The sequence below is a fragment of the Rhea pennata genome, chromosome Z, assembly GCF_028389875.1.
Source record: "Rhea pennata isolate bPtePen1 chromosome Z, bPtePen1.pri, whole genome shotgun sequence".
Classification (NCBI taxonomy): Eukaryota; Metazoa; Chordata; class Aves; order Rheiformes; family Rheidae; genus Rhea; species Rhea pennata.
In genome coordinates, this window is record NC_084702.1 from 10674429 (window position 1) to 10702420 (window position 27992).

The following is a 27992-nucleotide window of genomic DNA, read 5'->3' on the forward strand; positions in this document are numbered from 1 at the left end:
ACTAGCTCTTCATTCTCTCTGTTGGGAGTGAAGGAGGAAGGATGACAGATAATATCCCTCCTTTCCTCCTCGGTTTAACATGCTGTTCATAGGTAGGTGGAAGGAATATGACCTACATGTTTTCACTGGGTCTAGCAACAGATGGGTGTAAAGGACATGTAAGGCATGTCTCTGGTGTGTTCCTCTCTCTCTGGCTTGCTTTTACCTTTCCTTCTGTTATTTAATCCTTGTCAATAGCAAATGGCTTTGCAGACTAATATCACATAAGGATAGCCACATCAACTGCCCACTCTCCAATAGTGGCAGATAGGTGGAGAAAGGTAGCGAGCAGGCAGTTATCACGTATACTTGCACTTTTATACAACCTCCACCTTTCGGTTCAGGGATTCCCCCAAATTTATGAGGTTTCCATGGGTTTAGCAGTCCTCCATGGACTTCTGTCTGAGATCTTGGCTCTCCTAGAGCCTAAGGAAACACTTAAGATCCACTGCTTCCAGCAACAAAGAGTTCTCCAAGTTCCGTGTGCACCATGTGAAGAACCACATCTTTCTGATATATGACTTCCACTAATTTTATTTGGTACCTCATTTTTTTGTACTGAAAAAATAATGAACAGCCAAGTCATTGTCTACCCTCTACAAGCTATTTATGCTTTTAGAGAGTTTTATGACACCTTCTCTTAGCTGTCTTTTTTTCGCAGACTAATGAGTCCCAAGACTACTCAGCTCCTCCTGTGTGGAAGCGGTCCTAGATATCTGTCCATGCTGTTGCCCTCCAACCCCTTTCCAGTTCTACTATTTCCATTCTGAGACAAGAAGTCCAGAACAACTAACAGTTAGATCTGCACAAACCGTGAGTTTGTACACTGGCATGGTGATGTTCTCTAATTCTTCCTGACATCTGATTTGCTTTTTTGACTGTTTTTGAGGACTGAGATGACACTTTTGTAAAGCAACCTCACACAGTCACAAGTTCCCTCTCTTGAGTAGTAATGTTCAGTGTAATCTTAATCATTCTAGTTTAAGAAATTAGAAATGTTCCTAGGAACAAGAGTGTCTGCCAGAGACCTCCATAGGTACAAGTTAGGAAACTCAGTGAACAGTGAAACACAAGGGATATAATGTCCAGAAAAAATCTCTGGAGCTAGACAAAACCAGACCTTTACAATAGCATTTGGATCCAGAAAGGTGATGGCTGGTGGCCTGACACAGTCTGCTGAGCAGCTGGGCCAGTACATCACTCGAGCAATTTATTCCAGCACCTCTTTTACTGTAAATGAATAACAAAACCGTAAATAAATCAACAATTACTTATTGCTCTGTATTTGGGATAATAAATTCTTTAGTTTATCAGTAGCTTGTGGCTTCCATGGCATGTTCTTTGAACAGTTTGCCTTCAGATACATCCCCTCTCTTTCTGAACAATAAATTATCATTCTTTTTTTTTTTTTTAAAGGAAAAGAAGGGGAAAAGAGGATACATAACATTTTGAAGGGAAAAAGAGGATACATAACAATTTTTTTCAAAGCAAAGAGAAGAATGCAACATATTTTTGACATATATCTTAAAATAATATGAGGATAACTTTCTCTGCATGTTAGATGACTATGCATAAATAATAAAGGACATTAGGTTATTTACAGTGTTACACAATAAACTGAGAGACCCTCTTTTAACACATAATCCATAAAGACAGTAAATGATGAAGAAAACATCCAAGTATGTACAAGATGCATTTACAGTAGAGCAGAGAATTACAAATGATGATATCTGGCTGTTTTCTTTGTCTGCTTTTCTCTGCAGCATTTCATAGGTACTATTTTTTTATCGGAAGTAAGTCCAAGTTGTTGGTATGTAGCCACGCTGCAGGACTGAGAAGCGGCTTTGCTTATGTTCAACTGCCGGAGATGTGTCCATTGAGGGAACACAAGTTTGCTATCCAAGATGCACAAGTAACTGCTTGTGATGTGTGTGACGATACAGTGGCTGGAAAGAAGCAGGGAAATGCAGGTTTGTTTTGGAGGACTGGAAAGAAAGGAGAGTCACTGTTTTCCTGATAAAGTCAGTGATTTTTCTCTCAGTCCAGAGGGTGTTGAGGTGGCTCAGTTGAGGAAGTGAATCGCTGAGCCAAGAGGAAGGAATTAAGTTTTTCACTGGTGAAAATGGGCTTGTGTGCTGCTGTACTGATTAACATCAGCTAAACAGGCAAACTGTGCCAGGTTGTGCACAGCATCTTCCAACTATGCACCCTTGAAGGGCACCTTTTAATCATGGAGAATTTCCACATATAAACACACACACACACACACACACACACACACGCGCGCGCGCGCATACACACACTCGTACACACAGAGAAAACCCACAGTCTAAGTTAAATAACATGGAAACCACGACAATTTGAACAACTTCACAGCCTCTGTAATACTTTATCCCTCTTCAAAGCACATTTCTCCTTGCCATGATTCTCAGCCAAAGGTTGGCAAGGCTTACACAGTGCTGGCCCGAGGGTAAAGGCCCTAGCACAGAGGTCTGGGAAATGGAGCAATTATCCCCAATAGAGGAGCTGGCCTGTCCCTTTCGGACTTATTGGCTCTGCTCCCTACGTGCAGTTTGCTCCCTAGTGTCAAGCCCAGCACGGGCTGGCTGCAGCCTGTCAGCAGAGCCTGGGTCCATGTAAAGCTGCTGACTTTGGGGTGAGGACTTGGCTGAAGCGGACGCCTATCATTCCCACAATATGCTGAAAGTAAGTGCAGAGGTGATGGGGCCACGTTCTGCTCCCAGTTCAGTGAGTGCCAAGCCAGGGAAACTCCTGTTACTCGCTGTTGCATGACTTGTATTGTAAGGCTGGGCTCTCCCCAAAGACCTAAGGGCTCAGGCTGCCAGATCCCCAATTGTATTTCTTTGGTCTTAGGTCCATTTGAAGGCCCCAGCTTTCAAGCTAGCTTATACCCTATAGTGCACTACCATGTGTAGGGAAAGGAGTAGGAGCTTGGACACTACTTTGACTTTGAGGCACTGCAATAGGAGAGATGTGACATTTTGCACTAGAGCCAGGCTAAATAAATGTCACAGGTACAGCTCCAGACATACAGTGGCTCCTTCCTTTTCTATCGGCCCTCTATAGTCAATAGCAGTTTTGGTAAATTCAAATAATTTACTCCATTTTGAAGTAAATTTCCTCTCCATTCTGTCTAGGTTATGACAGTTACTTCAATAAGCTGACCCCATGGATGATCTATACTGGAGGAAATTACAAATGCCCTTGGCAACAATCTCTACTCTGCCACTAAGATGAGTAATATTGGACAAATTGCTTCTTTCTCTGACACCCTTTTTCTGTCTTGTCTGTTTTGTAAGCATTCCATAATCATCTGAGATATAGAAGACCTAATTGAAAGGATGGATTTTTAAGAGCCTCTGGTAACTCAGCAGCACAAGTCCATTGGAAATTTGTGGTCTGCAGCTGGCTGGGCATCAGGAAAGTCTACCTGGCCCTCTGTACTCCTGGGCTGCAGAGAAATTGGGGAGGTATGCATGGGACTGCATAAAAACAGACTAGATTAAAGAGATGAAAATAAGTGAATGATATCCAAAATTTAAAAAGCTTTTGCTTTGATATTGAGGGAATGCAAAAGCAAGGTGTAGTCAAGTACGTGCCACATAGGGAAAATGGCAAAAGGAGACTCGAGTCCTGGCAGTGTGTAGATAACAAACTGCGGTCTCCCAGAGGCTTCTCAAATAAGCAGTGCTCTTTCAGGCATCATGTAGCCCAAAGCTGAGCTAGCCAGGCTTTGGCTTCCTACACCAACATCCTGGCTTCCAACTTTGCTATCATTTTCTTCTTTTTCTGATTTTTTTCCCCCATCCTATTTCTGGTGGTCAAATAAACTCCTCCACACTCTTATTAGCATTATCTGGTTGGTCTATACAGTGACCAACTCACTGATTTTTATCATCCTGATAAATAGCTTCATTTACTAGACTTTACCACTAGCTCTCAAAACTATAGGACACCTTGTTCAGCAAAACCCTTAAGCACATACCTAACTTTACGCATACCTATGATGTGTCAATGGGAGTCTAGCATATGCTGAAGATAAATTTTGCTGGGATTAACATAAGCATATGCTCAAACAATTTACTGAGTCAAGACCTTAGCTCCTCTGGTTTACATCTGACAAAATTTCCTTGACTTATTTCTCTTCATTTAACTGGGACCAGAACGTGGCCCAAAGGATGAGTGTAGTTTGGCTGAAATTTCTCTTGACATGGCTCTTATTTAGAGTCCAGTAATACCTGTAGAACATATGTTCTCATTTTCAGAATCCCCAGAGTCCAGGCAAAACATTTGTTTTCCACATCAATCCTGAGTCTGTGTTGTGCCAACTGAACATACAACAAAAATCAAACAAAGAGAAGAGGCAGAGTGACCCTGACTAAACTGATAGGAATTCAGTGCAAAAGAGGCCATTTGCTTTTATCTGAAAGGGTGCAACCGTTCCAGCACTGACAGCACTTTGTCCATTGCCAGTCCGAGACTCTAAGGCCATCACTGGTCATATGAACATCTATAGCAGATGCCCTTGCACAGTACGGCAGTAACCCTCATGGTGTGCTTGCCTTCATAGACGGGCTTTACATTAGCCTTGCCTCCCCTCCCCCGAAATATTTGAACCAATAAAGGCGACTAGAAATTAACTCCATACTTCTGTCATATCCTTCCTACCGTCTACGCTTTTTAACCATTCAGCAAATCAATTCTTCCCTGAAAGTCACTTCTGTGTCCAGGAGTGGCTCTTACTACTCTAACAGCAATGCTAACAAGTTATTGCTAGAAGCTTATCAGGGTTCTTTTTTTTGAGGAGGGGAAGAAAGGGGAGAAATTTGAGGGGAAACGAAAGGATAAATAATCTATTAAAAATCAACATTAAAAATAGAGGTGAAAACTGATTGCACTTTTATTAGTGGCATTTGTTTTCCAGCTAGATCTCTTCCTTGTTTGATTACAGATATCTGCTATAATATTTTAATATTTGCCCCATTAACTTAAACTAATAGAAATTTTTTTTTTTTTTTTTTTTTTTTTTTAATAGAGTATTGGGTTCAGAGCCTCAGCTAACCTGAACCCATTTCCTAAGGGATAACTAGGACAATTAATATTTGGAAAATAATGAAATGACAGCTCCTAGTGAGTATAAGCTGACCTCTGATTAATAATATATTTGGTTTAAAATCACAGTATTACTTTCTTTCTATAAGTAACATTATTTAATGCAGGATTTTTGTTATCCTGCGTAATTAATAGTAGCATGCTGCTTTATCTACTTTTATCCCCGTGCTCAATGAAGCAAACCTTTCGGCTGGCATAGAGCAGACAAAACTCATTTCATATACGAAAAGCGAATAAAACTTCTTATAGAAGAAACTTTTTTTTTTTTTTTTTTTTCCTTTTTTTCTTTTTTTGGTATTTTTGTGGTTTTCTGGTGAGGTGGGTAGTGTAGGAATGCCATTACAGGGTCTTTTGATTTGGGAATTCTACTACAAGCGAACAGAGGGACTTCTGCATTTCTCGCAAATCATACATCCAGTCATTATAATGCAGTGCACCAAAAAGCTAGGACAACTAAAGGTTAGAAGGTTTTGCAAAATACTACGGGACAATAATCATTGTAACTGTACAAAACTTGCTCTCAACATAACGTAACATAAAGGCACCATTGATATCTTTCTCCATTTTTGAAATACTGTAAAAAATTGCTACATATGGCACATAACACATTTGTACATACATATATTTAATTTATAAAAGTTTTTTTTCCTCTCCTGTTTTCTATCAGCAGAATTGCTAAAATAAAATAAATTGTTTAATTTAAAGGTGGAATACTTCATTATATAAAATAAAGTTTTACATGTGATTCTATGTGTTTTGTTTATGTTTTATACAGCAATAGGGTCTTGGTTAGCTATTACACTGGACAACCTTGCTTGCAACTCTTCTGGTGTGGAGAAGCGATTCGCCGGGTTAGTCCTGCTCTCAGCCAGTCGGTACGTGGTGGCCGGCTCCAGACTGGTGGCCATGGGGTTCTGTATGCTCAGGAAAGGTGTATCCTCACCTATTTTCTCGTCTTCTGTTTCACTCTCAGAACTACTGCTCTCAGAGGTTGTGTCGGAGCCCATTTCCACTCTGCTGGAAATATGGCCATTGGGCTTTGTTCTTTTTACCCTCCGGCTGTTGGCAAGCTTCTTTGGAGGCTCCTGTGCTGGTTCGTACTCCTGTGTTGTCTCGTACTCCTCATCCTCCACAATCCGCAGAGGACTAGGTGGCAGGCTGCTGCTCTCATGGGCAGGATTGTGGTGGAAGGAATTGAACTGCTGAAGGTGGTGGTCATACTTCTCCCGGAGCCGCGGTGGAGTCACGAGGAGCAGCGGCCTCTCCTCTTCCATGAAGGGACTCACTGCCACTGAAGGGATGGACACGGTCAAGCTGGAAACTGGTGGAGACATTTCGGAAGGAGGGGTCTTGGGAGAAGTTGGTGTGTGGAAGTCTTCAGGTGACATGCGAGCTGGTGTGGTCATAGCTGAGACATACCTGGAGAAAAAAAGACAAGAAGAGGTTGCAGACACATAGATGGTGACATATAAATGTGGTTGCTCATATGGTCTGTGAAGGAAAGAGGTAGAGGTCTATCTTAGGATCCCCAGCATACTCACAGAAGATGGTAACCCCCAGATAAACATTCTTGCTATTGTGAGTCCTACAACATGTGAGCCTATAAAACAGTTAACTTCTGGGATTCTGGGGTAAAGAATTTGAGAGCATGAGGTGTATGGCAAACCCACTAGGTCAATTTGCCTGGGATGAGCTAGGAAGATGATTATTTGCCAGAATCATCTACTGGAATTCATCCAGGAATGAGAGTCAGAGACTGGAGGACTAACAGAAACAAAAAGCAGTTACAAGCATCTTCTCACAAGGAAAGTGGCTGCAGCACTTCAGGCAGAATTTGTCCCGAACCAGGGGCACAAACAAGCAAAAAGGAGGAAACAAAAGGAAGAGAACAAGGGACAGTCCTTGTGGGGCTTCATCCCCTCCCAGTGACTAGGCTGTCTCAGGCTAAGGGGAAAAAAAACAAACCTTTTGTCTAAAAAAGCTAGGGCTACATTTTGCCAACTTTAATCACTACAGGGTAGCTGGAGAAAGATTTGCAGTATTGACCCTACAACTTTGTACTGCTCCATGCCTTGTAGGCTAATTATCTGGGCTGTTAGCCCTCTCTGCAAAAAAAGCATGATTGCTCTGCGTTGAGCCTTAGGGATGCCCAGCGATCCAGTGTGTGCACCAGGAGGCTGCAAAACAGAGGTGGGTCCCTGACACTAAAACACATGGGGCTGGGTTTTCAAAAGCAACTGGAAATTCCTTTCCTGGCAAGTTGTGATCAGCATTGCACTTGCCTGAGCACTTGTTAAATCATCTCCACATTGCAGCTATTGTCTAACAACACTGTTCTTGTCTTGAAACAAGAAATACACCTTTTTGAAATGACAGCTTTTTCTGCAGTGCAATATGATACTTTTAATTTTTCCTTCAGGTTTTGCAGGATTAAAATTATTATTATTATTAGCACTGCTATTATTACTGGCATTATTACATATTGGCATGGGTTTCCTTGTCTGTTCTGCCAGGGACCAGGAGCTAAGCTCCAGAAAGAATCCTCTGGCCGTAGCTTCATAAACTTCATATGCTTCATAAATATGAAGCATAATCTGTCCTCCTGTGGGAACAAGTGCTGACACAGAGCACTGTCTAGCTTCTCTCGGCAATATTTGCCCTGATCCCTTCACAATTCTTTGTGGGAAGGTTAGCGGTTGAAAGCAATTTTTGAAAGAGGAGCTCAGGTGCCATCATAGAGCTTTTCTCAGGAGAAGAGGACAACAGATGTGAGACTCTCAGCTGGTTTGAATCAGGACAGCTCTGTGAGATGCTATGAAGTCATGCTGTTTCCTGGCGGGTAGAGTCTGCCTGAAAACCTTTGGTCAAAGGCACAGTGCCCAACGTGACATTTTGCATAGTTTGGTTTTGTTTTCCCTTTTATCCAACGTTCACCTACTTGAATTTCAGCCGTGTCCAAATTTAAAATCTTTCCAAGCTCTCAGAAATGAGAACCCCAGTGGGACATGTTATATGGCTATGCTTGGTAATGTTATTTAGGTTTTCGTTAGTGATGTATTTGTTTGAGTCTGAAATTACCAAAAGCCCCTGAATCCAAATTTCATATCCAACTTTGTTTGACTCAGTTCCACATATTCCTCTTGACTAAAACAGAGTTATCGGATAAGAGAGAGACAAGGGCAGATCCTGAACTGAAGTGATGTAGGGTAAAATGGTTTCAGTAGAGGAACACAGATTTACAGCAGCTGCGAAACAGAAAAAAAAAATCTGGAGTTATGCATGAGAATTAATCAAGCTAGTCACCAGTGAGAGCAAATGTGAATTGATAGGCCTGTATATTGAATGAATGAAATCTCTTTTTTTTTTATTTTTTATTTTTCCTTACATTAGTGACCTTTTCATCCTTTTAACACTTCTAAATTGCTGACAGCTGAAAACTTCCTACTTCCCCAGCTGATACAGCAACAGACTTGGATCTTCTTGACACACTGGAGTGTGTCAAGCTGAATGAGCTAACCTTGTTGAGTTAAGGCACTAAGTTTGCAAAATATGTTCAGAGTTTTTTGAAGATTATCTTCCATCGCAATAAAAGTATTCATATTTACATATTTCTGATATACTCCCACACACTGTAATGGGATAGTGTTAACCAGCTACTGGCTATGAGCTGAGGCTCAGGAGCTGAACATACGCAGCTCTATCCCAAGCCAATCCCAAAGGGAAAGTTAAAAAACGGTAGTTTTAATTGTCTTCATGGCAAACAACATGAACCTTGCTGGTGCAGTGAAAGGGGCTCAGAGTGCATTCACACTCCATTGAGGAGCATTAGCTAGTTACATGCTGCTAACTTCATTATACAACCCAGCCTTTCCCAGCAGAGATGGTATTTATGAGCTTCTGTGCTGTAAGATGGCCAAGGGCGTTCAAAAATACAGGTGCCTCTACTCATATCATGGGTTCCAATGGAGGGATACAACAGAGCCTATCTGTTATTATTCTGATTTTATTTCAAAAATTTGAGGGATTTCAGAGGAGTAGGGGATGGAGAGAACACAGCTTTGATTTACTAATTCACTGCAGAGCAACACTGATTGCTTCAGGAAATCATTTGTCAGCTTGCACATTCTTTTATGTTTCAGAGTCATTTTTAGTTGCAAATAACTCTCATTTTCTCCCTTATATACAGAAGCATACATGCAATCCATCTCTAAGAAATAATCTGCCATGTATTTCCTGCATGCTAAAAATAGATGAGGCCTAATTTAATGCCCAGGGAAATATCGTCTGTATTCTGGAGTCTCAGGCACAGGCTAAGCCATCAGTGCCTGGTGAATTATCACAGAAATGCTGCTGTTTCTCCTCTGTTCAAGAACTGCAATAATTTGCAAAATGCCTTCTTTCTTCTAATTGAAATGGAAAAGCGCACAATCCTCTTTCCCCCCTGAAATACATATAGCTTATATCATAATGCTGCTTAGGGTATTCAAGGCAATTCAGCAAGACTGAGAAAATGATCTTTGCTCTTCACACGCAAAGTCCGAAATATGCTAAGGTATAATACAAGTCATCTACAGGAGTGTAACAGTGCAATCCTCATGGTTCCCAGGCAGGAGACAATGCAATATTTACTGCTATAGGGCCTGATCCAGCAAAGCGCTTAAGTACATGCTGAGCTTTACCCATATGAATAATCACACTGTTTTCAGTGGGACTACTCTCATGATTAAAAGTTAATCATGTGTTTAAGTGCTCTGCTGGATTGGGGCCATGGCTGTTTATGTCATGTGAGCTGCATTTCCTGAAAATTAAATTCCATGGTAAATTACAGATGCTTTTTCACAAAACACTTAGAGCAAGAAGAGAGCTGGATTCATGATGCTTAGCGTAGTCCCACCATGCTTAGAGAGCTCACAGTCATGGTTCATTGCCCTGCTGATATGCAATTCCTTGTGTAGTGGAGGGAACACCATATAAATGGCTTCTGCTACACTTGCATAGTCATTTTTCTGGAAATCAACACTATGTCTCCTATGCCACTCAGTCTCCCTGGGGCTTATCTGACTATATTTTTGATGTCATAGACTTCTCATAAGATCAAACCCCTTGCAATTTCACAATGCTCAAAGAACTAATCTGGTAATGGTTTGTCTTCTTCTGACTGTTGGGATCAAAACTCTGGGCTGAGTTTTTATCTCAAAACTATGGAATGACCTCAGAGTACCAAAATAAAGACTGAGAGCATTTGAAGGGACTTTTGATGATAAGAAACCTTTTCCAGTGAAAGTTTTCTTTCAACTGATCTATTTCAAGGCCCAGCTTAAGTATTGATGAACCAAACTTTTATGAGAAAAATTATTTTGCTGGGAAACTCCCAGTCAGTTTTGTTGGCAATTACTCTTGAGTTAATAATGTCCTGGCTTCTTCTGGCTTGCAAACTGTGTACTTTATAGTGAAAACTTCTAACAAGTGACTCTTGGTGGACATTATCCACATGTGACCTGCTGCCTGCAAGGATTAAGTCCAGAAGAGGCAGGCAGGGAAGACATGTTTGGTAGACTTTAAACTACTATTTATGAGTGAGGAGAGGTATACCCTGCAAGAATAATATCGCTAACTTTCCTCCCACCAGGATGCATCCTGAAACAGATGAAGAGCACCTGGCCCCACCAGCCCACAGCAATTGGGTCGTTGTGGTACCTTTCGCTGTGGGGAGAGTCTCGGTAGGAGTCAGGGGTCTCTCTCGCATGCCTGAGGAAGTTGTTGCTCTCCCGTGGCCCACCAATGCCGTTGAGGCGTCCCCGGGGCCCCGCAGGGCTGGCGTGCCGGCTGTTCTCCATGGAAGAGCTCGCCAGGACAGAGCGGCTTTCAGAGAGGATGCTCTCGGTGTGACCGTTACTCCAACTGGAGAGGAAGAAAAAGGCAGGAGAGCGTGAGAAGGTGTTTTGGTTGTAAATGCAAACCAGGAGAATGTGGACTAGCAGTTTGGAAGAAGTTTAGAAGAAACTTAGAAGAAACTAGAAGTTTACGCAGGGAGGCAAGGGTTTTGTTGCGGCTTGGCACAGGCAATGTAACCCTGGGGAGGTACCTGGGGCTCCGGAGTTCTGTGAGCTGTGTGAACCCAAGTGCAGCAGGATGATTATGCATGCATGGATAAAGGGAAGGAGAAGGAGGACTTCCAGCCATCAGGAGTGGAGACCACTCTTTAAAACAAAGGGCTTGTTACTGAAAATTCATACTAAAATTCACAACGAAGATTCATACTAATTCAAACCAAAATTCATAAGAAATTTACAGTATCAGTATTGGCATGTCAGTGAACAAAGGTCCTTTTAAATTCCTGGAAAGATAATTAATTAGATGACATGATGTCAAGTGTCATCAATCCTAAAATTAAAATCCTATGAAAGGGAGCATGTGTTTTCCGGATTTGTCTTTCTACATGTCTTTTCTGTTTGTGTAACAACAGAACTAACACTGCAGGTGCTGTCTATGTCCCCATTCCAGTACCTGTGGCTGGGTGTCTGGGTGACTGTCGTGGAGTGATGTGTGGTTGAAGTGTAGTGACTTGTGGAAAACGAGGTCTCTGTTTCTCGCTCAATGGCACGCTCACTGGAGATTACGTTTTTTGAAACGTACTGCTGAAAAAAGAAACATTACCAGATAAATCTCAGGTTTACCGGCTCAAATTCACAGCACATCTACAGACATATTTGTTTTTGTTTATTCTTTTTTCAAAGACTGTTCTTTATAGATGCCAAAGAACAAACTTTGCCACCCAAACACACTTTAGCACATTCATATACATCTCTGCATACATGTCCTCTCTAAGCTGAAAATAGGAGCAAACAATTGAGGAAATTCACGAATGGCTGCATACCAACCATGCTACAAACAACATGCGTACAAGAAAATGAGAAGTCCTCGTGGACAGAGACTTGGAAAGGCAGCCCACCTATTGCTACCAGATTCATCAAAAATACTGTTCTCTGATGGAGAACACAGCAGTAGTTAATTAATTCATTTGTTCATTGCACTATAAGAATCTGGACTGGAAATGGCTATTTTCAGTGCCAAAGGATACCATGTCATATAACTGAACCACCAGAGCAGACCTATTAGTTAGCTTTCAGGGGCTGGTTGGAAGAGTAGCCCAAAAGCCTTGTGCAGCTGGTGCTGGAGTGGTGCAGCACCCAACCTTCTGTGCATGTTTTCTGTGGGATCTCCACTGATCTGAGCAGAAATGCTGTTTGCTGGTGGGCCTCTCTGTTCTTCTCTGTGGCAGCTCCTGGTTTCCCCACTTCTAACACCCTGACCACACACGTAGGTCTTTTAAGGGGAAATGCAGAAAGTTGAACTCTTCTGAAAACGTGTCTTGGCCTTAACCAAGGGCAGTGGGAGCATTGCCATTGACTTCTCAGAGCCAGGGCTCACCCCTGTACCGAGCTGTTGCTAATGTTTACAGTGATGGTGGAGCAGGAGAGCAGTGGCAGCTCGAGGCTGCAGGAAGCTGACTTTCTCTGTGGACACTGGGCTTCTATGGGGAAGGCAGGAAAGGAAGAAGCAGCTCTGCATAGGGTAAACCCTGGCCTCTCTCAGAGAGGCTGATGCAAGCTAGGAATGAGTCTGGTTGGTGCTTTGCTGGAGGGATGCTGGTGGAGTATCTGCCCCAGCTCCATCTCACCAGTCAAACACACATCCTGAGATACTATCTAAATGAGATTTTCATCCAGGCTTTTATTCCTGAAGCTTCTTCTTCTTCTTTCTTTTTCTTTCTTTCTTTTTTTTTTTTAACTCCTTGTTACTTTTTCTCTCATATTGCTGCAGCAGCATTTTGGTTGGTGGCACCTAACTCCTTTAATTTCTTCATTAAAAAAGTGTCATATTGTCTTTCCTGTCTTGGATGAAATACTTGTTTTTGAGGGCTACAGGAGCGGGTGATACAATGAGCACTGTTCCCTGGGTGCTTATGGCATTTGGGAGCTTGAAGCGTGACTTCGTAGTACCTGCTCCAGTTCAAGGGTGGCCTGCTCTACTCACTAACCAACAAGCCAGGAACAGTAGGAAGAGTAAGACAATATGTGTTTGAAGTAAATGATCCCTACACATGTGCTCAGTCCTCCTGCAGTGCCTCAGTCTGATGCATTTTTGTTGCTTCCGGTGTCTTAGGCTCACAGGCTCACTGCAGTTCTGCTGCATGCAGCAGTAAACTAGCTATCTATGGAAACATTTTACTGCACGCTTATAGGTTAACATCTAAATGTTTCTGGATGGAGAAAGCCACGAGATGCCAGGCACCAGTCTGCAGCAGTTACAAGTTTTAAAGCTATGGGACAAGTTTTACTGTAGCATAACCAATTTGGCCTGAAATATGGGCAGTAAAACCTACATTGACCAGCTGGACGTTATCTGGCCGTGGATTGGGATGATGTGGACCATTGGCCATGTTCACCATGTTGTTCCTTTCTGAGCGCAGGCTCTGCCGAAGGCGGTCATGCAACTTCTTTCTCTGCTTCCTGCACATGAAACAGAGAAATGTTTTTAATAGAAAAAAGGAAAGCAATTGCACCTTCCAACATAGTGATGATGATGAAGATCATGATAACAATAATATAAAAGCACTCCATTGCCAACACTTCCCCACTGCTGCAAGATCTCAAAGTAACTTCTAACACCTTAGATTTAATTGCAGCTGGGGCTGTGGGGACTTCCAGAGGGGAAAGGATGTGTGGGAGCCTTTCCAAGAGTCAGCAGGCCAGAGGGACACAAAAAAGTGTGAGGAAGAAGAAAACCATTTCCAAACTGCGCTATCTCAGGAGGGGCGCTTTTCTGCATTCAAGGAAAAAGAGGTAGGGATTTTAACCCGACCACGCTGCCACTCTCAGCAAGGCCAGGGTCATGTTTTTTTCAGCCCACTGGATTATGCTTACTTCCATTCACCATGTGGAGCTGCCACTGCTTACAACTAAGCAGACAGTCATGCGGAATAGAGCAGCTTCACCTTTCTTAGTGCTTGCATACAGTCATCAAAAAATGTAGCATATGCATGTTTGACAGCCTTCTGTCTTTTTTTGCTCTGCAGGCAGGGCAAGACATTTGTTAATGACAAAGCTACTAGAGCTAGGGCCCTCTGAAGTATTGCAGCTAGACATGTTTCGTGGAATTTGTCCCCCATGGCAGTAGTGCACTCCAGATCTTCAGCTTCCATTTAAAAATGTTAAAGAAAACAAGGTAGCGAAGTCTCAAAAGTTCAAAGTGAGTGAGTGTGCAAGGTATGTCTGAGTCTGCGGGCTGCCGGACAGCTCTCAAAGGTTGCCTTACAGCAACATCAGATCAACTCTGGAACCGATTACCAGATGGATTTCAGGGCTGTTAATGTATTCAGCAGACCTATCCATCTTCCATGCTAATGCCATGGTCTGTGGCTGACTTGGATACTTCTTCTTGTGCCCAGATCTCAACTGCTCCTTTCCCATTCCACATCTCCTCAGGAGAACTTTTTAGGAAACCATTATGAGCTGACAGGAATAAAGCTTGCAGCATAGTAAAACCTGAAACTGTGGAAGCCATGCAGAATACACTAGATTTAACATCAAAATAAGTCACTGTGGACAGTGCTATTAAGTTTCAGACTTAATTTACCAAAATTCCCCACTTTTCCCTGATTATACTGGAAAATGTTCCCCATCCTGCCAAAGAATTCATGGTAACAAGGAAAAAGGAGGACGTAGGCTCTGGTCCACTGCAGAGTGTGTATGACCTTGGCTGTGGCAGGAGCTAACACACACACAGTTCCCTAAGCTGTATGCAGAAATGCAGATATTTTTGGCAGGATAAGACACTGTAGAATATAACCATTTTCAATCCCATTTGGAACTCAAGGGGACTATTTCAGGCTTGCCAAAATGGAGAGGGGAGTGAGAACTACAAAAATGCTGAAGATCGATAGCCAGGGAAGCTTAAAGACAAAGAAAACACTGCTTGACACACTGAATTTTATACCCAGTGTGTGTGCTTGGGTAGTGGAAGACAGTTAATTTATTTGACTCCACACGAATGGTATTAGCATATACTGCTGCCATGGGACTGCTGCTGTCCCTGCTCTGTGTGGGCTTTGTCTTCGGAGAATAACTGAGCTACAGCTAGCTAGCCATCATGTTAGACACACAAAGTTCATCATCTATGGCCCTGAAAGCCCAGTATCTATTGCCTGGGAATCTGGAAATCCACATTACTTCAGTGATCCACATACCTGCAGTTTCCATGCTTCCATGTGTGACATTCGTTCTCTAGCTAAAGGAAATTAATTAAAATTTCCTCCAGGAAACTGAGAGGAAAGAATAACGGGAAAGTTTGTGTGTGCTTCACTTTTTCTGTGGAGTCTGTTTTTTAAGTTAATTGACTTTCAAATAAAGCATGCCTGAATTAAGTGTCAGAAGATTTTTTCTTAGCATTTGCTCAGCAGTATTTGTTGCAAGCAGACCCACAGCATCTAAGACATTTCATGTTCTGTGGTGTGTTCTCCTCTGCCCATTGCAGGATTTCCCTAGGTTTCTGGATTTCCTCCAGTAGGAGGAAGGCACACCTGGAGAGTACGTCTTGGACAGCAGTCTGGCATCAATGCTGCATTTGGAGGGCCATGAACTGGCAGCTCCATTTCACTCTCATCCGTATTTCAAAATATTTTGCCTCTGGCTGGCAATGATCCCTGAGGTCCTGGACAAACTGTGATAATGTGTCCATGCTCCTTGTGGATTCTAGGAACACTTCATATAAAAAACTGCACTTCAGTACCTGGACTATATGTTTGTTGAAATACATGGGGATCCCTTTGCTGGTTCCAGAGAACTTTGGATCAGGAAAGTTGTTGCTTAGCTACCCTAGTTTGCCAGTTGTCACCTGCAAAAATGCTATCTGATGTGTTTCTTTATCATTTTTTTCATGGTTCCCACCTTCCAGTAGACCACTGGCAGAAAACTTGTGGCTGGGAGCAACGTGTGTGTGGCTAGAGGGTGGCAAATGCTGTTTGTCTCCCTGCTCATTGCATCAGTTACAATTGTATGCCCAACCGGTGGGGCTTACAAGAAAAAACAATGACCCAGTTGCAAATTAGGACCTGCAACAGTTAATCTGCAGGTTCATACAAATGTGCAAGATTTATGGTAAGTTTTTTTTTGTGTTTTTTAGTGGGGAGATTTATAAAAGCACCTAGCACATTTGCCAGCACAAATCTTGCTGATGTTATGTGGAATTTATAGTCCAAAATGCCTTATGCATGTTTGAGAATTGTCCCCAGTAATTTATAGAGACATCACGGAATACATTTAAGTTCACATTTTTGCATTGGGAACACTTTTCCATTCCATTCTTCAGCTTTTGGTATTTATTAAGTCTTGCTGCTGTTAACTTTGCTCTCAAACACAAAACGGTTAGGCTGATCACAAAATTTACTGCTGGATACCAACATGATTCCAATGCTGGAGTTTGTTCCCTTTTAGCTGGAGAAATGAGGAACATACAATAAATGATGATTTGCAAGTCAATGAAATTCACTTGTTCTACACTCAAAAGGTGAGAAACCAGTCAGATACCTCTCTTAATTTTACACTGTTGTTTGACATAGACACTTGTACCTGCCTGACTTGGACAAAAATATCTTAGCCATAGGTTTGTCTCTTTGATTCAAGTCTGCAGAGACCCAGATTACAACTTCATGCTCCGAGGACTAAGAACTACAGAAAGCAGGGAAGGCTCTGGCTAATGATCACAAATAAAAGAAAGGAAGAAAAAAGTTTACTTGGTTTTGCAGTAGGCCACCACACACATGATGCCAACTACTAGAAGAGCAATGCAAATGCCAGTTATGGTCAGCACCCGTTTCTGGTACAGTTCCTCAGCTTCTAGAAAAGGATAAAAACAGAGAAGGTCACAACATGGAGGATGACACAGTCAACATCAGGCATGCTACATAACATGGTACAGATTCACACAGTCACACTGAAACACAACCATCACACTTTGGACAAACTCACTTTTGACTGCAAGGAGAGCAGGACTGTATCTTAAGCTTTTAACACAATACTGAGGACTAGTGAGCATCCATACAAATGAAGTTAGGCATAATCTGTTTTTTTATGTTAACAAGAATAGTATCTAAAAAATAACTGTACAGTTGACAAACATTCAGCATTTTCTGTAAATAACAATGAAATGCACTGAAGTAATAACACAAGTCTGCAAACACTTTGGAAGTTTTTCTCTTGCAAAGACTGTTGGAATGAAGGCCAATTTTATGGGCCTTCAGATCAAATTATTTTTTAATTTTCTTCTTTTGGTTTGTTTTTGTATCCAGTGCCTCTTTCAACCTCATATCAATTTATGTTTCAGTAGTCTTTACAGGAGAGATTTCAAAATATCTTTGTACATTTGAGACATGAGCTTGGCTTGTACTTATATCACCAATGGAAGGAAACAAAGGTTTTGCGATCTACTCGTAAAAGTTGGACCATTTCTCAAGTGCCTCACAAAAACACAGTGGTATCAACAACTAACAATGCCTTGTATCAGAGAAATGCTGGCTCTTTACTTAAATTTATTCATTTCTAGTAAAGGAAATACTCTATCTTGGAGTGGTAACTTGCTCAGTGATGAGAACTTGTTACACAAGGCTGATCTCATTCATAAGAGATATTTCACTGTATTAAGAAGCTGGTAGCACTGGTAATGTTTAGATTGGAGCTGCCCTTGCATTCCAGCCTTGAACATGCTTGTCAAAATCTGCTGCTGTGTGTTGTACTAGGGAAATGTTACATAAAGAGCATTGAGCTGGAGACATGCTCTGTGTTGACACAAGAGTTAGCTAAACGAATGCGGACTTTCATTCCTGTTTTTAGGACAAAAATGAGTTTTTGTTTTGTCTTGGTTTTGATTAAGTATAGCGTCCAGTAAATTTGCCCTGGAGCAGCCAGACTAAGGGGTGTCATTAGGTTAGAGCACAATATTTACAGTGGCAGGAATACTCTGAGCTATCATGGGGATAAATGCTAGCATGATTCCTCCTGGGAGGACCTTGGTTGAAGAATTACTACTGTCTTGGCCCATATCTGCTCACATGAGCATGAAAGGTTTATAAGGCAGACTGCCAGGAGGTACAGAGACCATTTCTGTGCACTGGTTATTGCCCCTCACACATGTGCCACCTCCTTTCCTGGGAAAGACGGAAGTTCAGAGGGATTAAGGCTGTGAGGAGGAAATGGACCTGACATTCTCATCCTCAACTGGGCCCATGCTCTTTGATTAGCAAAGGGTTAAAACCCTGGAATTTGGGTGACATGCTAGACTTCTGGATAATACAATCTATCATAATCACTAACATGGGAGCGAGGCTGCTGAAGCTATTGCTTCAGAAATATGGTATCAAGTACTGGAAATCATTTCTGTGGAAAAGCTGTTAATTAATTCAATAAATGGTGTGGCCAACTGTTCTGGCATGGCTATGTTCCAGTACCGGTTCCTCGCAATATCCAGTGCTGAGATGTGCAAAATATCACATGGATATGAGTCCTTCAAGATTTTCCAGTCTCAAATTCTGCCTAGGATTCAGGGCAAATGGAAAATCTTCCATGAAACAAACAAGTCAGTGAAAAGAAATCTTTATTTCTCTGATACAATGTGCTTTGTTCTTGAAAGAACTCTTCTTACAAGCCAACCCCACTGCAAATCAAAACACCAACAAACAGATCATGAGCACCATCAGACAAAATTAATAGCATTGATTATTAACAAGGATTGGGGGGAGAAGAAGTGAGTTTGGTAAAACTAGGATGCTGCAAAAATGTATTAAAGAAAATAAAATATAACTTCAAGGAGAGAAAGTCAAAAAAGGGAAGGAAGAAAGGGCAGAAACAATCAAATCAAACCAGGACAGAGAGAAAAAGAAAAGGTGAAATACATGGAATGACAAGGTTAATGGTTGAGAAGTCAACTGCAGGCCTGGCACAGCATGCGTAAAACTGGAAACAAAACAAAACAAAACAAAACAAAAGTCAAGAAATGCTTGGGAATAAAGAAAAAGACTGAAGCGGAGTGTGAAGGGATTTCTCATACAGCATAACTCCTCACCTAGGCTAGTTAGTGGCACCTGGGCACTTCCCATTTTGCCCCTTCTGAAAGCGCTTATTAGTTAGCCATGGAAATGGGGTATTATGAGGATGTCGCAGGAAATAGGAGAATTGAGCTTAGTGGTTTCAAGGTTTGGGGTAAATTTCGAATGCTTTGAACATGTTGAGAGTTCTTTTTCTTTTTTTTCTTTTTTTTTTTTTTTTTTCCCCCCTCGGATGGGGAGGGAGAGGAGGAGGAGGAAATCAGAGTGGGAATGACACATGGTGGTTAGGCTCAGCGTAAGCTGCATCAGCCCGGCAGGGTTATTCCAGGTGGAGGATCATATGCATGGGCCCAGCACTAGCTGGTGGTCACCTTGGTACTGGCGTGAGGGCCGTCTGGGCTTTTTGCTGGAGAGATGTCTCTCCCAGACTGGTATAACATCTGCAGAGCCGGTTAATGACATTCAGCAATGTAGCGCACACTGAGTTTAAAGTGCTCGTTGAACTAGCTTAGAAGAAATTAATAGCAGCTGTGGGAAAAGCCCGCAGAGAAATGTGTGTGCAGTGAGAATTTAGAAATTGTTTTCACCTGTTAAATATTAAAAATACTTTTTTTTTTTTTTTTTTTTTTTTTTCATAGAGAATGCTAGGAAAATTCAAACCAATGTGAGTATTAAATCAAGCTGTTAAATCCCTCTATGTGCAGCCTTTCAAACATGCACATTATGCAATTAATTTCACATCATGCTAATTTATACATAACTGATAATACATATGGTCTTTAACTTGCTCTATTTTAAAGTTTTTCTTCTTACAGTTGTCTGAGGATTTTTGAAACAATTTGTTTTCAAGAGGTAGTTGAAAATGCTTTAAAAATTTCTTCACACAGTTACTGATAAAGTTTGATATATAGAGCATAATTTCAAGACAGTTTTCTTAGGATTTTAATTTAATTCATCACATATTAACGTAGCCCTGTATCTTCTACTACAGTCTAGTACTTATGACTGACAGTTACTATTACCTTGCAATAATAATCCTAATATGCTGGGATTGTGAGAGATTTTTTAAATTCAGATTTATGATGGGTGCTCCATATTTCACAGCTTAAGGTAATGCCATTTCATGTGGGCACGTTCAATAAGTAGTAAACTAACCCTGTTTACAAAGTATCAGTGGCTAGTTCTTCTCATTTCTTGATGATTTTAGGAGATTTCAAACTAAAACTGACCTGAATTCCTACAGTCAGCCTATTCAAGAGATGCAATATTTGTATCCCTGCTTACTGGATGTTTGTAAGCATAGTCTATTCATGAAGAGGATTTAAGCTCTTGTGTAAAAATAATACCTATTATTATTGTTCTTGGCTGGGTGCAGCATGGGCTTGTCATTAGAAATACTGAACATACTTTCTAACCAGAGGATCTACAGCCTGTCTTTAAGCTTCTACTTAAGTTCCTAAACGGTTTTCAGGTCAGTGCTAATTTGCATGCCTAGTAACATATATATATATGTGTGTCTGTGTGTGTGTATATCTATACACACACATATATAAATATACATACATATGTATGTGTGTGTATATATATATACATACGCACATGTATCATTTCCACATACGCATATGTATCTGCTTTACCTATCTAGCTCTAGGTTTAGACAAAAGCTTTACTGGGAAACCAGGGCGCCAAACTGCAAATTTGCAGAATTTTAAGTGGCTTATCAGTTATAAGTTTTCTTTGTAGACTCTGCTAGCCACTTTGCTTAATGCATTCAGTAAGTGTTTCCAAAATCCTAGCAATCTAGAAGAAATTAGCAAGATCGGATGTCAAAACTGGCTGAAATTACAACAGAAAACTGAATGTACGCTATGCTATGATTACTTCTACAGTTCCTAGAACTCTATTTCTGGAATATCCTGCCACTACTACCATTCTAGCAAGCTGATTGATTGCTGCTTATGTTTTGACATGGGTTGTTGTTATAGCTGTATGATCCCTTCTAAAGCATAAAGAAATTGGTTAGGAATTGAAAAGGGGTGGCGGAGAAAAAAAAAAAAGGTTTTTATCTCTCAGGCTCTAAAATCTGCAGGCTAAAAGGAATGATTGGTCCATACCCATAAATTCAATCCCAAGATGCTCTGCCAATGCAGAAAGTTGACAAAAAAGAAAGAAAAAGGAAAAAGTTTCAGAAAAGAACAATACACTGTACTCAAAAAACAAATCACACATGAGTATTACGGCTATTCTGTGTCTGCACATGGAACAGGACATGAGGGGCATGTGGTTATATGGGCAGTGCTCAAGTACGCCTCTGTAAACTACACGACCAGAGCTTTCAAAAGGTTTACACACCAAAATATTTATAGGGTGTCTGAACAGGCACAATGCAGCGAAAATGCAGCAGGAACCGTTAACCCTTAAAGATCTTACTGAGGGGAGCAGGACCACAGCTCGAGGGTATTGTGAGACAGGTTTCCAGGTTGGACCATGGGAGCACAGGGGTGTAGTACAGGGAGAGATGTCCCCACCCGAAAGGATTGTGCCCCCTCCTCTCATATCTGCTCCTGATGCAGCCCCTTGTAGGGGCTTGATGCCTCCTCTGCTAGACCCAGTGCCTAAATGAGCTTCTTCAACTCATCCTGGCTGTGGTGGAGTCCGTGGTTCAAGTGGACCACTTGAATGGGCCAGGAGAGCACCTACTGCATGGGCAGCTAGGAGGGTCTCACAGACAAAGCGCACAGAGCCTGACGCCTGCCAAAATACTCTTTCTCCTCCCATGGGACCAGCATCGCAGCCTCATTTGCTGCGCATTTTAAATCCAATCCTAATTTTCTGACCAGGTGGATTTTTAAGTAGTTTGTATGCATCGGGAATGCCAATTCTTTCTAGCCAATCAGTAACATTTTAAGGGTTAAATAAGTTGGAATTCATCCAGATCTCTTCTTAAAGAGCCAGTATTACATGCCTACATGAACACTGCTAATGGTATACATTAGTTGCATAGAAAGCTTTGTTAAGTCTTCAATAAAATGAATGACATGCCCATGCATATATATTATTGTTTATGCTTGCTTATAGGTGAAACTGCTAGCCTAGATCTACTTTACTTTTAGGGGAAATCATTCATGTCATGCAGTTTCTATTTCAAATAATTCCATGGGAAACTGGAACTTAAAATGGGAATATATTCCAGCTAAAAGCCCTAACAAGAAAACATGCTGAAGAAACATGCCATGCTTATTCAAACCTAGACTCCATATAGCTCTTATTTATCCTTGATATTAATAACTACATTTCATAGCCCTGATTAAAAGAAAGCAGAGGACCCCAACATTTTTCATTCTTTGAACAGGTCATTATTTTGATCTTTTACTATTTAATCCAATATTATTGCATGTCTTAAATGTAGCGTGTTTTCTATTGAAAACCTGTCCTACAGCTTTAATAAGAAATACTATTAATTACTTTTAACAACAGTTTTCATTCTATATGCATTTTGGGGATGGTTGTAGAATTGGAAATACTGGAACAGCTCCTCTGAGAGTGAGTAGTGGGTTCATGAACTGTGTGCCGCAGCTGCTAGGCACCCAAGATTTTGAGATGGCCACTCTAAAGTGTTAGGGAGCCAGGTAGCCCTGGACCATGGTGCTTCCTGGCTGGGGTCAAGTGGAGCAGCAGGGCTTCACGGGACCTAGTCTCTGGCAGGGGGAACCGCCACTTGGATCACAACCCTCCACAGAAGAGTAGTCCAGGGTGACAAATTTCACTTCAGAAATATCAAGCTGTGTTTTTTTCTTTAAACATGATTTAATTTTATTATTAATGATGTTCTCTGCATCCTGAGAAATGCTAAAAGTTTGGCTTTTAAGAAATTTGTACTGAAAACAATATAGAAGCCACAGAACTGTCACAAATCAGAAACCTTACATATCGGTCAGTTCTGCTTGAGTTGTCAGGATGCCCTCACTTTGGGTGGCATAGGCACTTTAGGCTCTAAGCCTCAGTCCCTTTTCTTGGTAGTCAGGCTTAAAAATATCTTTTTGAATATGTGATGTAAAGTACTACAGCTCCTGTAGAAGTTTTAGAGTAAAACTAGTTCAAATCTCAGAAGTCAGAATACATTATTTGTAAATGAAACCCTGTATTATATGTTATCAAGCAGTTTTAGAGTTTCATGAACATTAACTGAGCAGTTTATAATAAAAATCTATCTTCCTTTCTTAACCTTGGGCAGAAGATGGACAAAAATATATTTCAAATTTGCTTGTATCATTTTGGAATTTTGGTCTCTGCACATGAAGAGTGCAACGTAGGATACTGAAAGTATCAGAAACCGGAAATTTCAAGTAATATCATCTAAAATTCTCCGAAATACATGATCTGTTGAGAAATATATTGAATGGAGCTACTCTACTGAATTAGTAGAAGTGCTGAACTCTGGACTTTTCAAGTCCTGAAGTCTATATGGAAAGGCTGAAAACTGAGGCTATTTCATTCTGCAGTGGAGATGTGGTCATCTCTCTAGTATATCATTGCCTTACTCAGCTCTTCTGACTCCCCCTTTAATTTCTCAGCCAACTACATCCTGAGAATACAGAGCAGAAGGTATCATCTAAATAGGAATTTCTCTCTGCTCCTCCTGGACGGATTGCTCAGCAAGGATGGCAGAGCTGAAACAGAGCCCAGTTTAAACCAGTGTCCCACAATGAAATACTTAACTTAGGAATGCAGGGACCTTTTGGCACATCCAGTTCATGCATGAAGCTGCTTATAGTCTGCCTCATGTAAAGTTGCATGTTATAGCACAGATATAACTATTAACCAGTAAAGTCAGCAAGTAAACAAACCCCCCTGGAAAGGATTCCTTGGCCCGTCTGAACACACTGAAAGGAGTTTACCTATGATTATGCTCTGGAGAAATGCCTTCAACCTTAGATTAGTAAAACTAATCTAAGGCTCCTTCATTCTTTCTGAATCCAAGGACCATTCTGCATCATGTTGCTGTAACAGTTCTCACAGATAACGATGTGAATATCAGCCTAAGCTTTCAATGTTAAGTCATTATTTTGATTGTCCTCCATTTGTTTTGCTTTCTTTTCTTCAAGTGTGCGAATGCATGAAAATGTATCTGCATGGAATACATGCCTTTTTGCAACACTTTTGTGGACCAGTTTCTGATGTCTTATGGACCATGAGTTCCAGGGTCAAAACCACTGCAGTAAAAAGACAGCTGGTGCTCTGGTATCACCAGGGATCTGTGGATGTGGCATGAACTCCAGGGCAACACCCAAACAGTGAATTTGTGCATATACCCTATTGTGTGTCCCTGAAATCTCACCTTCCTCATTTGATGAGGCTGAGCATTTTGAAGGGACTGGGGAAAACACCTGGTGTCAGGTGTTATTCCTCTGCTCAAAGGAAGGATATTACAAGGTCTGCCAGCCAGCCTTCAGAAAGCATCACAGTTTCTCCTTCATTTCCCCTTGTCTGCAGTGGCAGGAAGCACCAGGTAAAAGTGAAAAACTGCATATCTGCTGTGCTGGAGGTGACTACGGCGGGGGGAGACTAACAGCTGTCACCTCTCAGCCGTGACAGTTTGCCCTATGATTTAGTGAGTTTGCAAAGCTGGACGTCAAGGGACTGTCAGCCTGAAAAAGTGCCTTCCAGGAGTCTCCCTCTCCCATCTGTTCCCAGCCATGCTCAGGTTTACACCGGCAAAAGCAAAAGTCATTTCTTAAATTTTCTTAATTTTCAAGTATTCTTAAAATGGCGATGTAACTCTGCTTTTTCAGCCCATCATTAGTGAAACCTGGTAACCAAATCCTCTAGGGCTAACCAAATTAATCCCAAGAGAAGCAGGTTAGCTTTGCACAGGGTTGAGGAGGATTTTCAAAATGGTCAGCATTGGTCTAGTTCTGATACAGCAAAAGGCTGCCAGCACAATCCTTGTTAAATTCAAGACTTGTGCAAAGACTAACTCTAGAGCAGATTTGTGAAGGTAGCTTTTTCTTAACAGCCAAAAAAATGCAGCCTTAAGGTAGTTACAGCTCATCAGTAGGCGCACTTTACATGGAGCTCCACTGAACCTTCTGTTCCAAATGAAAAAAGACACTTCTGAAGTCAATTAAAATTAGATAGCACTGTATAGTTCCCATGTACATTTGTGTTTCCTGCTGGCACTTGCTTTATTTAACATTCTGGTTTTCTCCACAGTTTGCAAAAGCTCCTTTGACAGAGCTAAATAAAATTAATCACCTGCCACACTTGGTGCAAAATATGAACTTGCCTTTCAGCCTCAAATCAAATGTTTGCCTGAAAAGAACTCTCATTCTAAGTCTCATTTTTAATTGTATGCTCCATTTTTGTTGTGTGTAATAATAAAAAGTCATATAAATGCTTCTTCACTGTTTTTTTCTGCTAAATATAAATGTACTCTCCCTGGATCCTTTCCAAAAGTGTCATTTTAAGGTCTGTAGCAACTTCAGAAAGCTGACGTTGTGCTGCAGATGTGTGGTAGGCTGGAAGAGCTGGAATCAGATAGCCATTGCTGGGGGTTAGCAGAAGAGAGTAAGTTAGTTTGTTGGGTGCTCTTGTGCCACTGCATCGCAAGGAGATGTGGGCCGGACTGGCTTAAATGCATGTAATGGAGCACTTCTGCTGCTGCAAAATGAGAATATCTATGCCTTTGTCATGGAGGCAACTTCATAAAACCCCAGCGTGGTGTCTACTGCCTAAAGATTCCTTTAAAAATCCCAATCAGAGATAGGAAACTGAAAAACTAATGAGAGGGGAAACCCACCTGAATATCTTTTTTTTTCAGAGTAAGAAAATTATTTTATCATCCATATGCAATTCTTTCATGGTTTTAAGGGTAAATTCAGTTTTAGATTTTTTTTTTTATTTTTTTTTTTATCGTTTCCCTTTAAATGGTTCTTCTGAGCTTAGGAAACCTTAACTTCACTTTTCATTGAAATAAACAGAAAAGGCCATTTCAATCTAATACTTGGTGGAATAAAATGCTGTAATTTACTAAATATTTTTGAATCCACAGATACCAGAAGCATTTTAAAAATAACTCACACTAATAAAGGTTTTAAAATAAGGGCTAAAATAAACACTTGAATATTAGAAGGTCTAGTCTCCAGTCAGTGCCCTTGGGATTTTCATGGGTAACTTCCATGATGGGCACTATGAATTATGTATGGACATTTTTCATCCATCAGTGTAAGAGAAAACCTATGCATCTCTTCAGGCTCCAAAATGTCCAGCACATGCTAACAGTTTTTCGTCCTATGTACTAATGGAAATTAAATCAAGCTAGGCTATAGTCTCTGAAATCTTTCCATGCTGGCAAGTAATCCATCAAAAAAACCCCTTCCTATTGTACTGCTCTTAGATCATAGTAAAACCTGATGCCAGTGACAATTAATTATGAATAGCATATATGTATTAAAATGTAAAATCTAAGCAATTTTGTTATGTTTCCCTTTGACTTTGTTAAAGCCAATGAGAGAAAATAAATATTCAGTGTACTTTCTGTTTTTGAACTGACAATTAATAATAATTAACCAGTCCCTCCATGGGAAATCTTACATGATCTGACTGCAGTGCGGATTTTACCAGCAGTCTTGCACAGGTTCCTCTCTTTTTGAGTGTGTGTGTGTGTTGAGCTCCAAAGGGAGCCTATATGGCACATTTCTTTGGCCAATTAATCTGGCTCTGAAATACTTGATCTCTTGCACCTGTCACCCACAAATAAAAATGTCAGCCCCCATTGTTTATGACCTTCCCCCTCCTTTCCTTTTCCTTTCTTTCTGTGCTCGCTTTCCACTGAAACTTGGACAACGAGCAGAAAGAGCACTTTGATCCTGTTTGGAGCATGTTCATTTGAAACAATGCAAGCTCGTGGAAACTCTTTAACTTGTGGTTTCAAATACAGATCTCATACATAAGTAGACGTTTAGCTATGTGTCCCCTTACTGAGGGAGTACTACTCTGTATAAAGATTCTTAAGCTTTTTGTGGCAAATAAAACGTGAGACTTTCAAAATGTAATTTTCGCACTTTTACTGCTTGATGTCAGTGGGGAGTCCATCTCACACCATTCAGTGTTAATTGCACAGCGTTCCTATGTCTTGCATTTCCCCATAACCTCAATGCCAAACAATCCAGGAGAATTTTGCAATTGCTTTTTGTTACCATTTTCATGCAACAGGCAGAGACGATCAATATTAGGCCTAAGACAACAAATCCAGTTACAGATTAAAAAAAAAAAAAATTGGAGGAAAGATGCAGCAACAAGAAAGCAGCACCGACTGAGCATGCTTCTACTGCGGCACAGACAGAAAGGTAGTGGACGTACTGTAGAAGCTGGCCATTACGTAGTTTTGGCAGCGATCACCAGTAAATTCATTTGGGCACCTGAGAGGAAAAACAAACAAAAAAAATGGTAGAGAAAAAACAGAGAAAAGAGAAGAGGTGAATATATGCTAAGAAAGAAGCTCCTTCAGTGTGAACTGATATGACTTGGTGAGTTCACTTTCAGAAACTGAATCTCGGTTTAGCATGTCAAAATGGCTCAAGATGTTGAGAGCAACTCGCTCTGTGGAAGCAAAAAAGAAATCCCCCCCCAGAAAAAACAACCAAAACCAAACCAATCCAGATCAAAGTGCGTTTCAAGATATGAGAGAGAAATTCACCGTTCCAAATTCCCAAATTGC

General features: G+C 41.0%; 1 protein-coding gene across 2 annotated transcripts in view; it reads right to left on the reverse strand.

Moving 5' to 3' along the window:
- Positions 1-5939: 5939 nt before the first annotated feature.
- Positions 5940-27992, reverse strand: part of NRG1 (neuregulin 1) — a 98696-nt gene continuing 76643 nt past the window's right edge. The window contains exons 3-8 of one of the 2 annotated variants that reach the window (XM_062599611.1): positions 27635-27693; positions 16967-17069; positions 13559-13685; positions 11680-11810; positions 10870-11073; positions 5940-6591 (exon numbers count right to left, since the gene is read on the reverse strand). In XM_062599611.1, coding sequence (XP_062455595.1) covers positions 5940-6591; positions 10870-11073; positions 11680-11810; positions 13559-13685; positions 16967-17069; positions 27635-27693 — 1276 coding nt within the window. Of the gene's footprint in view, positions 6592-10869; positions 11074-11679; positions 11811-13558; positions 13686-16966; positions 17070-21387; positions 21412-27634; positions 27694-27992 lie in introns of both variants that reach the window. The other variant, XM_062599610.1, reaches the window with a different exon arrangement.